We start from the raw sequence: 15,409 nt of genomic DNA on the forward strand, positions 1-15,409 counted from the left end.
TGGAAGCAAATGTTACAATTCAAAATGTACTGAAAACTCACTTTAAAACCTGTGTTTTTGTTAAATTTTGTTGTTTTTAGGGTTGTTTGGTGTACAATATTTGGACGTTTCTAGAATAATACTTTTTTTAATCTACATAAACAATCTAGATATTAAATCAAAGTATACCATTTTAATATTTAAAAACTTATTGCCTCATTTCTCTAACAGGCTAAGGGGCTGTAATGAAACACCCCCAGGTTAAACATAAAGTTGTTATTTCTACTGAAAATATAAAAAATCTTTTTTATAGTTGTACTTATTAAACATTTTCTATTTTGTATCACAGAATCATGACTGGTAGTGCAAATAAAATTTTACAAACTGAATTTAAGAAACTGCAACAACAACCTGTTGAAGGATTTACAATTGGTTTAGTTGATGATAGTGATATATTCCAATGGAAAGTTGCACTTTATGGACCCCCAGACACGTTATATGCTGGTGGATACTTCAGGGTTAGTATAAAATAATTCTTTTTAAGATATTAATAAATGGTATACCAGGTGTTTTCAAATTAAGTCTAAGTTGTCTGTGCTATATCTGCTAAATTGCTGAAATGTTGTTAATCATAGTATTCCCATCTTCATTTTTATGTGATTAACAACTACTCAATTTACATTCAAAAATTATTTGAACAATTAACCATGTTATCATACTCTTTACCTAAGAATTGCCAAACAAATTTGAAGTTAGAGCAGTCAAGTTTCCAAACTGTGTGCCGCGTCACACTAGAGTGCCTTGAGATATTGCCAAGTGTGCGCAAAAATTTTTGTGATTTTTAGGTTATTTGCATTACCAATGGGTATACACGCAGAGTATTTTAGACTTTAATATGTACTATCCAATACAAGTTAATAAGATTAAGACATATACATATAGTTTGTCCTGTGTTAAGGGCGATTGTAAAATTACTTTATTTCTGTTAACTTAAAAGTGTGCCACAAAATATTTAAGATTTGTTTAGTGTGCCACGATCCATAAAAGTTTGGGAACCACTGTGTTAGAGGCTTATACTTTTAGGGACAAGGTTAATGGATGTAGCTGATAAAATAAACTTGTTCATTCTTAGGTCATCTCTTTGGAAATGTGTAATGAAAGTGGTATAAAATACGTTTGTTAAATGTAATATGTGTAAGAAACTTTTGTTTGATCTGATCAAAATATAGTATTTAACAATCGCTAATATAAATTATTTAGGCATAGTTTTCCAAAGTTATTGTTCAGGGTTAGTTTGGCAAACCTTAAGGGTCTGTGAGCTTGAAATTTTTGCAAAAGGGGTCAACGACTAAACAAGGGAGGAAAACACTGCTCTTAAGGAGACGGACTGTGTGCTAGGTGAAGTTGTTCGACTTGCGTAATGGTTGAAGAAATATGTAACTCTGTTCCAAGCCACATCCAACATAAGAAACATCCTTGATTAGCATGGATAAAAAGTTTACCATGGTTAACTTTATTGAGTGTTTGGCTCGCCTTTTGATGCGCTCATGTAGAGAGGCTTTTTAAATAAAAATTTTGTTGGTGTAAATGTTTCCAGGAAGACGAAGCGAACTTTGTTTGTTAAATCCATGGATGTCAGACAAAACTTATATTTCCACAAATCTATTGAATAACTTGTCGCACCGAGGTTAAAACTTGCCAAAATGTTAGTGCCTTATTTCATAAAGACACAAATGACCATAATTTTCTCGCATTTTTATCAACTCAAAAATTTAAGTTAATCCAAGACAAACTTGTTGCCGATAAATCGTACAGGACTACTATACCAAAATGTATGTTCGCTTCCTGTATGCTAACGTTTTTTTCTTTGCCTCACAGTTGATGGTTGTAAATGATGCCTGTTACAACCACGACTGGCTTACGTCCCTTTTGCCAATGGGGTTAATTAAAACATTTAAGCGGTGACCAGCTTGAGGCTACTAAATGTGCACCAAATATTAAATATTCCAAACATAAGATTGTACTAAACCAAATGAAAACAATATAATGATTTTGTATTTAATTACATGCCTGGTTTCAATGTTGTTGGCAGGCCATTTAATCGATAACAAGCCGTGATTAGGCTGTGGCAGTAATAAGCACTGGTGTGTTTTTAATGCCAGGTGCAATGTTTCCAGCTTAACATCACAGCAATCACGGTTTTAGTTTTGATGATCATTATTTACTAAAAGGGGGTGTCAAGACTCCTAGAAGCCCCCCTCACACCACCCAAAAAACGATCGTCTACGGACCCTTTTTGGGCATTTTGTGCAATGCACATGGTAAATAACTGGAGGGAACACTGATGCTCATTCTGTATTTCTTTTAGGCAATAATGAAGTTTCCTCTTGATTATCCATATGCACCCCCAACATTTCGATTTTTAACAAAGATGTTCCACTCAAACATATATGAGGTAAGTACTAACTACTAATAATGATTTTTTGTAATAGTGGTAATTTTGTTTATCTACATGCCCTACAGGTTTAATATTAAATTAAAATTTTCCAAATTTTTTTAGTAAAATTCACCTTAAATGGAATAACATGGATGTGGGGAAAACATTCATGCCTAAAAATATGTAATTTGTATTTGGAAATCTCATTTTCAAGTATGTTTGTTAGTTTAAAACAATTATATACCTCAAGTTGTTTATACTTGTGAAGATATCATTGTGAAGGTATCATGTTTATTTAGCAATATCTTTTTTACATGTTATCTTACAGAATGGAGAAGTCTGCATCTCTATTTTACATTCTCCAATTAATGACCCACAAAGTGGAGAATTGCCCTCCGAGAGGTGGAACCCAACACAAAGTGTACGGTGGGTCATTTGTTTCATTCATTCGTTTAACTAACGTTTTTTTTTTTGTTTTTTTTGAACTCTTGCTCATTGGCTGTTGATCCTAGTATATTTTAGCAATGGTCATATTACTCTTCTGACACAGCAAAGTAGAGAAACCCTTATTGACAACCAATGAGTTGTTGAACTTTAAATTGGTTCCAAATGGTTTCATAAAGTATGATGGATTAGTGGTATCCAGTGTTGTGCCAAATTCTACCACATAAAATTAAATCAAAATTGACACACGCACTGTAGTTTGCTAAACAAGTAAGTATAAAGTGATGTAGCTTTTATAACTAAAATTATATTTAAAATGTTAAATGCGAAGTTATAAAATCCAAGACTAGTTATTAGTTATACTGCATCTGCATTAAATATCAAACTCGCTATTGTTTTAGTTTTTTCATATTGTTGGTTGGAATATAATTTTGGTAGCTTAAATGTTACCAAAACGATTGTTCGGTCCCTATAAAGCAGTGGTTCTTAACCGGGGATGCTCCCCCCCCCCATAGCAAGGCACTAAGAGATTCTTAGGGGGACACAAGTTCTATTTAATATTTGACTTTTTGTAGTGATTTTAATGATTTCATTTCATGTTTATTCTGCATCTAGGATCCTATGCTTTGCCTTAAAATTACACGACAATATACATGTGTAGTTAAGTAACTGAAAAAATAGTTTATGTTTTTGCAATTCGCAAGCTCTGCTATATCAATTTGTGACTATAATTGCTACTTTTTGACTGGTTTGTGCTATGTCTAATCAGAACAATGTTATGTAGTTCTAGGTTATGCAATTGGATTGGGCACCACTTCTACATCGTTACAAACTCTGTTCTTGAAACTGCAAAATTGTTTCGCGCTACGCACATTTAGAATTAGGCCTATTATCGAAAAAATAACAGCCCGATTTAAATTACAGTTAGGCTAACTTATAGATAAACAATAAAAGTTATTCCCCTCACTAACTATTTTTTATCAATATTTTTTTTGTATATGAGACGGCTAGACTCAAACTTATTTGCACAAATCTATAATTTTTTTTGGCAATATTGCCGTTGTATAGTGTGTCATACTCGTTACACCTTTTGATTAACGCAATGGTTAATTTTTGCGCTTCGGCGACATTGTTACGTGGTTTCTACGTGGTTTCTACGCAGCTGTACAACTGTGGAGTCAATACCCTCACAGCATGCTTGTCAAAATAAGCTTGAGAAACCGCGAAAAGCCTCATGTATTACAGTTTAGCCAATTGAATCAAATTACCTTAATTATTTTCAAACAACACACTTTACTATTTTTTATGTTGTCTTACTGATTTAAAAAAAAAACGGAATTTAAAAATACTGAATTTTGTAGGGGGCGAAAGGCATAGGATAATTGCCTAAGGGGGTGGGTGAAAAAATGTTAGGAACCACAGCTATACAGGGTTGGGATTTTGCACTCATCTGTATTGTGAAAAATGGATTGTTGCTTTCATACCTTTTGGAATAAATGTGTGACAAAGCATGTTTAAATGCCACAGACTAAAGGGCATTTATTGCAGCTACAGAACTTGTGTGACTACATAATTAAAGAAGCGCATTAAACATGGTAAAAATTCTTTTGCATTTAATAGTCTGATAAACATTCAAGGGCAGCAGTATGAAGACTATGTATTTCATACCCAAAATAGAACTAAAATAAACAGCAGGTTAAATTATTGAAAAAACAATTTCGTAGGACAACAATTCGCAAACAGTGTGTCAACATTTTTGGCAAGTGTAATGTCATTCAGGCGAGTGCTGATAGGGGCGAGTGTAAATTTTAACTCCATACAAACCCTGCTACATTAAATATACAGATAGTGTAAATGTTGTTATTACTCACAAAAATTAAGTTTCAGCTTGAATAGAATGTCTCTTTTTCCTAAGCTAAGGTGAAACTAAGACTTTTTTTTATGTATTTACAGCACCATCCTACTAAGTGTAATTTCCCTGCTAAACGAACCTAATACATACTCTCCAGCCAATGTGGATGCCTCAGTGATGTATAGAAGATGGAAGGAATCGCATGGAAATGATAAAGAATATGAAAATATTATTAAGTACGTTTCAATATTTATATTTTCTGAAAAACAAAATTTCAACATAGTCTGTTAAAAGCGATGACAGAAATAAAGTGTCATGAAAATAAGAGGCTTTTTAAAATTTCTGCAGGCCCACTTTACCTTGTGAAAGTAATCGAAAACAAATACAATATCATAAATTATGCCTTGTTTATAATAAAAATTTGACATTGCTTATTATAGACAAACTTTGTTAAATTTTTAATGTGAATATGTCATAGAAACACATAGATAAACCTACTGATGACTATCAAATATCAGTGATTTCATAGAAGATTTACCATTAAAAATCACCCTTAAACTTAACAACCCTTAATCATAAAATTTGTTTCTTGGCCATGTATAAATTATTTCAATATATTAAATGGTCAGGTGAATGGCGAGCCTTAACTGTTCAATTACCATGTAAGCTTTGTCTAAAATATACATGGTTTTAAGTAGTTATATATTGTGGACAAAAAGTACTGCGGTTCTATACCAATTGGCATCATATCATTATTATACTGATACAAGCAAGACAGATAAAATTGTAAAACTCAATATAGTTTTTATTTTGGCACTAAGTCAAAATGTGCTTCAGCGTTATGAAGTTCAGTTACCTCCAGTTGTTAACCTAACGTTTTTGATAAATCGTTGGGCACTGTTACCATCCAACCCCGAAGTATTGGAGGGGTGCCGATACTACCACTTGGCAGTAGGTATCGGTAACGATCCAACTCCTTTGTCAGGACACATGACATTAGCAACTCGTTGTGAACTTTGGTTTAGTAATTCGCCTTCCGAAAATGGCTTCCATCGTTTCTGTCACATCACAACTAGGAGGTGCTCTTGTATCAACAAATCATTTAAATATTGGTGAAAACTGTTATGTTGTTCAGCTAAACATCTTTTCAAGTTTACATTTGTCTTTTGTAGATCAGTGCTCCACAATCGATGTGCTGCAGTTTTTTGTCAGTTTCACTAACAATTTTGTTTTTAAAAAATGTGTTTTAATATAATAATTCTCACGGACCCTGATTGCTATGCAAATAAAAATGAGTCAAGTTATACGCAAAAAGTCAGCACATGCGACATAAAAATTGCGTTTGTTTGGTTTATATTAGCGGAACGTTAATTTAGAAGCAACTGCGATGCATTGTGCTCACATAAAATATACATATATTTCTTATACTTTTTAGTTATGTTTTTATCATTAACGTTCGAATACATCCGCTAAAATGAAATGAAAAGAGTTTGCGAATTTTTCACTGCATAGAATTGCATGCTTTTCAATAATTTCCACAGAGTTTACATCTTTAATGTACACTGGAAGAGTTTTAATGCGTGCGGATTATTTGGGCTGAGGGAACTCACTGAAAAAACGCAAATATATTTCACAAAAACTTAAGATTCGTACAATTACAACAGTTGGTCTAGCCTCGTGCCCTATTTGCAAAATAGGCCGTGGGCCGACTAAACTATATTGGTGGGCCGTAGTTTGCTGACCCCTGGTTTATTCAAGTCACATATGATGCGTTTAAAAACACGTTATAAACAATAAAAATCTAACTAGCATTTATCGTAAACCCGTAAACACGTTAGCTTCGCTTCCTAAAGTAACCATGGTAATAAGCAATTGACATAATTCAGCCAAATATGAACTAATTGGAATAAGTCCTAAATTCTGACGAAGGCTCTGTGTGGGCCATAAAATAATAAGAAAAACGTTGTCTTGGCTTTTGATTTAAATGTGTGTCAATCGAGGCCAATAAAAAATTGTCTACCAGCCAATAAATACTTTCTTTTTACCAAATTTTACTGCTTGTTGTCAAATAATAATCCTATAAAGTGTAAATACAAAAAAACTGAAGCTTTCAATTGCAGTAAGCAAGTTGAAGACTCCAGAAAAGATGCTGAGAAGGATGGCGTAGTTGTGCCTACCACTGTCGCGGAATATTGCATAAAGACGAGACTTCCCAGTAAGGACTCAAATGCCTCCAATGACATTACCGACATATTTTTTGATGACGATGATGACGATTATGGCCTGAACGACGATTACGAAGAAGATGATGACGATGAAGATGACAATGAAGATTACGGCGATGATGACAGTGGAGCGCATGAAGAGATGTAACGTTTCTGCAATACTTTTTATTCTACTTTTGACAATGTTATAAAAATAGCATGTAATATATATGTCATATTTTTTTGTCCACCATGTTACTTTGCAAGTTTTAACCCTATTTCTCTTACCCCGTGTGTGGACAAGGGGGGGCCTACATGCTAATGAACTTTTTTAGTTCGCAAAATGGATTTGCTGAAATATATCAAACTAAAAACGTAAATACGTTGGCCATTTACAGAAGTTTTATGCAATTCCGTGTTAAACTGTACAAAACATTTTTTGTTTTTTTTATTATACAAATTGATATCAGTATTTGTTTTCATTACAACATTGTACAAAAATGACAGTAAAGCCTATGTTGTTTGATTTCACAAGTCTTAACGGCGGGTAAATTTTTCTCTAAAGCTTTGTAAAAAATAAAACAAGTTTGCTGCGTATCGATTTTACCAAACCTTGACAAAGTTCTAAGCAGGAAACGTCATAATTGTCTTTTAACGCAGATAAAGTGCTTTGCGCAATACAAATACCATTTTATAAGCTTGTTTTCTAACTAGTTAAATTCTGAGTTTGGTAGGTTAGAGAGGGTGTGTATTTAGTAAACTTTATTTCCTAAAATTGCTGCTTCTACTCTTTTTGAATTTTTACATTATTTTTACCAAGCATGCGATACTTGCTATCCATTAAATAACTGATTACACTGGTGAACACATTTTTTGTCAAACATTTGACAACGTTTTTAGACTGATTAGTAACCCTATTATAAGACTAAAAGGGCCAATCTGGCAAAAAATTCAACATAAATGTCTCCAGTGATTCGGGGTCTATAAAGCAAACAAAATATGTTCCCACCTTTTGTGGCAAGGACTAACCCGCAATGTTGGAAGGCAAAATGTCCAACAGGGTAAATTCATCAGATCAGGCCATGAGGTTCATGGTTTTAGATTCTCAAAATTGTTATTAAATTGCTTAGGCCTTAGGACAAATCTATCCAAGAGGTGTGTGCTTTTGAAGTTACAGTAAAATTTGTTGTTTACTAAATCAGACTAGTTGTTTATTATAAACGATGTTACAGAATCATTCTAGCGTAGGCTACAAAAAACTAATTTTTTTTATTGAAAAAGCTATGTTGTTATTTTGCTACAAATTGTCTTGTTTGAAACATATATTATATCTACTCTTCATATATGGTTTAATATTTGAAATGTTGTTTGTTATAGACGTTTTGACCCGCGTTTGGATTTTGGAATAATTGCATCTAAATTTCCCAAGGGTGGGTTGTAACTTGTAATTGCTGATTTACCTACATAAGCTACAGCAGAATTTGGGGCCACATTGGCTACAGCAGAATTAATTAGCCTACTTAAAACAACCATGGTATACCGACTAACGACATTGTTAAAACAAATCTAACATAATAAAATAGAAAGTTTGTGAGTCGGCAGTCGGCTGCATTTTCGCGTTTTAGGGAGACACAGACAGAGCAACGTGGCTCATATTAGGGAGAGACAGACAGAGCAACCTCGCTCATTCTGCCCCTCTTAAGCGAGTCGCCGAGCAAGTGGGAAAAATAGAAAGAAACTCGTATGCTCCCAGACAGAAAAAAAATTGTTTCTTTCTATGAGAGAAAGTCTCGCATCTTACGCGAGCGCCGTCGCAAACCGATCACGGGTGAGCAACTTTTATTTTTTTGGCGTTTGTTAGCAATTCTGGATCTATAAATGTCGCTACATATTTTGTTGCTGTGTATAAAAAAACGTGTGAAAAGAGTAATTTAATTTTAATCCTTATAAGTCAAGAGACGACCAGCGCTTTGGTGTAAACAATAGGCTCACGTAAAGGCAAAAAAACATAACATGTTATGAAATTTATTGTAACCGAACGTGTGCAACGTTTCAAGTAAATACTTAAGTTTAAAACTTTTAGCAGTATATTTAACCACGCAAAATTTAGACAGAGTTCGCAAAACATCGCATTTGTTGTCGCAGTTTGAACACTAAGCAGATTTTCTTTTCAAACGACGTTTTCTTTCGTTGGACGTTAAATACTGCAACCACACGGATCCTATACTAAACATACTTTGAATAAACATCAGAAAACGTACACGGTTATCGTACAACAAGCCTTCCCAGCAATATTGTGATGGTGATTCAGGCCAAAGCCTAATGACTTCTTAAAATGGGTTTATCCACGCAATACTTGGCAGAGGTCGCGAAATATTGCGTTCATTCCACCAGTTTAACATTATGTATTTGTTTTTTTCTATACATGTGTTTTTTACGTTTCACGCAGTTTAGTATCGGAATTACGTATTTGCTTAAATATTACGCTATCAAGCAAGTCTAAACAAATTGCTGTTACAACCTGAAGTTTTACGTTTGAGAGCTATTGTCCATTGACAAATGTCAAGGGTTTTCGTTACTTAAAATATTTATGACATGCTTAGCTCAGTGTTGTGTGCTATAGTCGATTGTTTAGTCGTAGGCTACCATTCATAAACATAACACAATAGTGGTAGCATGTTAACTCGAAAGGGTGGGCGTGCGACTTCTCGCAAAACCTCTTGACGAAAAGGGTAAAGCGTTTTCACACATTTATAAGGCAATAACCTGCGTAAAGTACATTGCCTTGGTAAAAACAAAGTTTTATTTGGCAAAGTTTATACTTTTATGTTTGATAGCTTTTTATAGTTTGTTTAACCACTTAAAAGATAGTCTAAGTTCGCAAAATATTGTGTTAATTGCAGCGTTTTCCTTAAGATTTTATTGCAATAAGACACTTACACAGACAACTTACAACAACCCTAACAGAGTTTAAACTACGCAACGTTAGGACCATGTTAACCAAATATCGCGTTTATTGCAGCGGTTTAAATACTAAAAAAAACATTTTTAAACGGGATTTTTTTCATTGGATGCAGTAGGGAGTAGGGTATTTACCGTGATGAATCATTTGCTTGAATTTCACGCGATTTGAACAATTAGTGACCTATTTCAGACACAAAACTGCTTTTTAGGTTATACGGTAATATTTTATCATTAGATTGTTTTAACTTAACCAAATGAAAAAGTACTGGGAAATTACGGAGACATAGAATTAGATCTTTAGAGCCACGCAGATAAGTCACAATAAATACACGCCGTTCCACTTTCACATTAATGCCGCGTTAACACAGGCTGTGAGTGTAACTCTGGTTGTGGGGAAGCATAGGTTAACCGATTTTAGACATACGATATGACCTGATTTGATATTTTTATTTAGTAACACGCAGTACAAACGTTTATTCATAAGCAAAATTGTTATGACAATTAAAAAAATATGATTGCATTATTTATGCCACTTACGAAGATCTTACGCTATCCGTAATATTACTTTCGGGTTGTATGCTGATTACATAACTTAGCTTCCATAATTATGGGCTATAACATGGGGCGATCAGTTTAACATGTTACAACGTAATGTGCAATAGTAATAAAGAGCTACAGTATGATGGATTGCTTCATTTTGTTTAACCAGATAAAATTCAGTTAGACTTCGTACATTATGATGGTTATTGTAGATGTAATTAAATTTTAACCAGTAAGAATAACTGATAAATATTCTATTTAACCTGGGCAACGCAGGGTATTTCGTCTAGTCTATTATATAAAATGGAAAAGTTTGTGAGTGGTCAGCATGTTCGCATTTTAGGAAAATAGACAGAGAAACGTATGGCTCATATTGCTCCTCTTAAGCGAGTCGCCTGGCAAATGGGTAAAATAAAAAGAAAGTCTTGTGCTCCCAGACAGAAAATAATTTGTTTCTTTTTATGAGAGAAATTCGCGCATCTCAAGCGAGCGCCGTCGCAAACCAGTCACGGATGAGCAACTTTTATTATATTTTTTAAGGCTTTTGTTAGCAATTCTGGATTAAAGCCACGCAGATAAGTCACATAATTAAACACGCCATTTCGCTTTAAAATTAATGCCGCTTTTACACGACTGTGGGAGTGTTGGGTTTTACTCTGTGCGGAAGCATTAGGTTAACTGATTTTAGACACACGATATGACCTGATTTGAATTTTCTATTTAGTGACACGCAATACAAACGTTTAGGCATAAGCAAATTTGTTATGACATTTAAAAAATGTCGGGTATTTCGTCTAGTTTGCAATAACAGCTGAAGCAGAATAAGGCCTAAACTCGCCAGAATAAAAGTAGGCCCAAGTCTTAATAAGGCCCCTGGTTTAATCTATTTTTGGTCTTAATTTGTTTTGTTGGTATGTTGATATTACTTTAATTTTGGTAGTATTGCTAAAAATAAAATGGCAGCAAAATCACGAAGAAAAGGGAGATAAAATGTAGCCAACTCCATACTTCTGTAACCGGGCCTACGAGGGGATTATATTTAATCAAAGCAGTACAAACAAATTGAGACAAAAAACGCTAAAATGTGGTGGGGTTTTCCGGAACAAAATTGCATAGCCTGCACCCATAGCCATACACTCAACACCATTTAATTCCACCAGCTTTGCGCCGCTGCGCATCTCTTTTCGTCAGTCTACGTCTTGACAAACGTGTGCCTGCGGAATGTGACGCTCGCTTCATTTTGTTGCCTTTTTCTATTTATACTCTTTGCGCCTGCACTTTTAATCATGGTGGCAATTGCTTTGCTCTTACTTTGTTTTGATGAAGCACAGTTTTGCGAAACCTTAGCAATGTTTTATCTCAATTTGTCATAAAACAGTCACACAAATGTTTTTTTACGTGATTTTTGTGCTGATATAGCTGTGGCGTCAATGGCCTTCACAAATGGGCAAAGTCATCTTGATAAACGCTAGGAGCAAGTATAGCGTCGAATCTTGATTGTTTGAGTCACGTAGTCTATTTTTTTCAACTTACGCGTTTTGCCAATTTAATCCAAGCAAAAAGATTATTATCTCTTTGATCCAAATTATCGTATGTTTTTTTTCGCGCGACCGATTTGCTTCCATATCCTTGGATGTATTTAAACTTAATTGCAGTTGCACATTTCCAAGTTTACCCGGGAACATGAAGTTTCTTGAGAATATTTGTTTCATGGCGTCACGCTTTGTGTGTTTTACATCATTTCTAAATTTTTTACGATTCACCCTTATATCCCTATAAAAAACATTGATCTGCCCCGGGCCCCAGCTGCTAACTCAGCGTTAAAATATTTTTGCTCTAAAAAGTATTCAGTTTACTCAGTACAAAATGTTTTTAGAGGTAACTAGTACCAAATTTAAATCCAAGCAAAAACGCTCAAACCCCCCAAAAAACACATTTCAATTATTTATTTTAATTAACATTTGTAGTATTGATAGACATTTGAAACCAAATCAAAATTTAGGGTTTTAAATAAAAGTTAATTTGTTTCACTTTAATGATTTTATAAACTATGCTGAACACCAGTGTTCCCTCTAAGAAAATTTTCTACTGCGCAAATATTTTTTGTAGTGCGCAAGAATATTTTCAGGCTGCGCTGGCTGGGATCCGCGCCAAATCGTTGTTTTTTGTATTGAGGCCAGGCGTAAGAAACTTAAAGATGACGTCACAAAGCGTGACGTCATGAAATAAATATTTTTAATAAACTTGTATGTGCAACTGCAATCAAGTTAAATATGTGCAAGGATATGGCAACAATGTCGTCGCTCGAAAAAATATCCGAATATTCGGGTTAAATTGACAAAATGTCTTTAAAAAAATAGGATGCGTGCTGCCCTTAGCGCACAATCAAGAATTACGAACTATTCGCTCATTTGCATTTTTTTAAGATGACTTTGTCAATTTTGATCCCACAACTGTATCTGCACAGGAATCGTGTAAAAACTGCAATTGTGTTAAAAATTGTCGTCCTTAATAATGCATTTCGTTTTCATGATCCCGAATTATTGGTCAACACTCCAGTACTGTGTTCGACACTATTCTAAACTTCTTTTTTCTTTAATTTCATGAGTAGACATTTTATTCTACGTGAAATAAAAAAACATACACAGCCGATTAGACAAAGTAATTTATTACGTCACAATCGTCAATGCGGATTTGATTTGTTTACTTGCTTTTAGCTACAAACATCAACGAAAAAATGGCCAATGCGAAATGCTCAAACTGTCGTGGCAAAAAGTTAAATATTTAAGTTTTAATTTGAGAACGATTCAAATGCGCAAAGCAAATTTTACTGCGCAATTTGCCTGGTGTGGGTGTGGCTGCGCAATTGCGCAGTTGCGCACCTGATAGGAAACTCTGCCCATGCGGCTGGCGAGTCGCGTGTTGGCCACCCTTGGCCTACAATATAAGCACTGATCATATAATTTATAACTAACTTCCCCAGCCGTTATATGCCGCATGCCGAAATAAATCGGGGCAGAGGAATGAGATTTTTTATTAATATTGAACGGCTACAGTTTTGCAATAATGAGTTTAAATGCACACGCAGTAGAATAATAGTATCTGGATTCTGGAAGCATTTCATTACTACAGTTAAGTTTCGATAGGTATTATTTCGCGACGCCCTTAAAAGATTAAAACGACGCGCCACTGTGTCGCGCCGCAAAGTTTGTGAACCTCTGCATTAGATAACAAGCAACTTGTACAACTCAAAAACAACAAATTTTTACGAAAAAGGCCACATCTCCAGATATAGAAAATATTTGAGTAAAGTTAAAACGGCATTTTTCTCAGCACACTTGCTTTAGAGTCTATGTATTTTAATAACAGTTTTGGGAAACTTTAACGATTCGTAATATTTAGGGTTATCATATATTTTGCCTTAAAATCGTGACGCTTTCAAAGATCAGCATTTACTGTGACCATTAAAGCACGACGTCACAAAAAACGTCAGCGTAACAGCGCAAGACATGCAACTTAAAGAGGAATGAACAAGAAAGTTTTTTTGTGCAATAAAATTTTCAGGCAACTTACTTTTCTAAACAAAGCTGAACGAACACAACAATAATAACTATGCCGTACGTAGGCCTAATTGTGGGATAAAAGAAAGGAAGCCAAACTTAGGTTAGACCTATGCGCGCAAAGTGACATTACGCTATGATTAGTTGTTCATTGAAGTGATTGCAAGCTTTGAGTTGAATTGTGTATTGTGACGTTATAGTGCTGCGTTGCGCTAATGAGAATTACGTTTTTACAGCTTGGTGCGCTGCCCTGTGGGCTGTATGTACGGTCACGGTTTTGAAACTGTTTGTGATTGCCTCACTCAAATCAAGTGATTTCGTTAGCGTTACAATCCTAAATACGCAACAAGCCTACAGACTACAAGTGCACCCGTACCATTTGATACCATTAAAAATAGCGTGTTATATTTTTGGAAATGAGCAGACCTTCCGGTTAGGATTTCACAATGGCAAAGGCCTCTTAAGTCCAGTAGTGGGATTCAGCCGGTTCGCACCGGTTCTATAGAACCGTCTCGCGGAATTTGATGAGATCAGCGAACCGGTTAGCATTACTGGTTACTGTCAATGAATCTTTGCTTCTTATTGCATACATTGACTTTTTAGATCCTAGTAGCTCGCGTGTTTGTTTTTTTCCAAATGTGCAATGGTCAAGTTCTCACGTAACAGTCATCCGTTGTGATAACTTTTATGATTGTAGTACTTTGCCTTTTGTGATTATTTGTCCGAAAATTTAAAGTACAAGTCATGAGACGACTGCTGCTTTTTAGTGTGGCTGTTAGCAGTGATGGGATTCAGTCGGTTCGCAGTTCGCAACATTCGCTGGAACCTGGGGTTGCATCTTGTTCTTTCAAATACTCATTTCCCGAAAAATATGACTTTTTGTAACAGAACCGGCTGAAACATATTACTTTTGTGATAGAACCGGCTGACAAAAAATTTGAATCCCACCACTGCTTAAGTCTATTTGCAAACTGGTTTTAGCTAAAGGCGCCGCGCGTCTTATCGCACCCTTGATAACAAAACTTTGATTTGAAGGCGTTTTATTGCTTTACGCGAATCGGGAAAGTATATAACACCTCTTAAACCTTCAACTCAAACAAAATAAACGGATGTGCGGCGTTCTTAATGTTTATTCTTTCTGACGTCACGTTAAGGTATTACTTTGTGATGTCACGTTTTTCCGTAACTTTGTGACGTGACGTCTGAAAAAAATGTTATGCCCCCCAAAACAAAACCTGGATTCCCACCTGGCTCAGATATAGCTATCAGAGTTTCTTTGTAATTCCTAGAACAGCTCGAAAGTATGCTCACAATGAATTTACAAAAGTTAGTTTTACCAGATTTTTTATGCATTCTACGATGAAAGTAAATACATATCATTTAATATTTAATTGGAGCATCATTCATCATGCATCTGTAAAACCTCAAT

General features: G+C 34.9%; 1 protein-coding gene across 1 annotated transcript; it reads left to right on the forward strand.

Moving 5' to 3' along the window:
• The first annotated feature begins 332 nt into the window (after positions 1-332).
• LOC146140688 (ubiquitin-conjugating enzyme E2 R2-like) lies at positions 333-7,513 on the forward strand. Its single transcript, XM_083393047.1, has 5 exons — positions 333-497; positions 2,348-2,434; positions 2,745-2,842; positions 4,814-4,948; positions 6,833-7,513. Exons 1-5 carry the CDS (start codon positions 333-335, stop codon positions 7,083-7,085), a joined length of 738 nt encoding a protein of 245 aa, XP_083249173.1. The 3' UTR covers positions 7,086-7,513.
• The last annotated feature ends 7,896 nt before the right edge of the window (positions 7,514-15,409 follow it).

The sequence above is a fragment of the Ascidiella aspersa genome, chromosome 6 (genome assembly GCF_963924565.1).
Source record: "Ascidiella aspersa chromosome 6, kaAscAspe10.2, whole genome shotgun sequence".
In the NCBI taxonomy this organism is placed as follows: Eukaryota; Metazoa; Chordata; class Ascidiacea; order Phlebobranchia; family Ascidiidae; genus Ascidiella; species Ascidiella aspersa.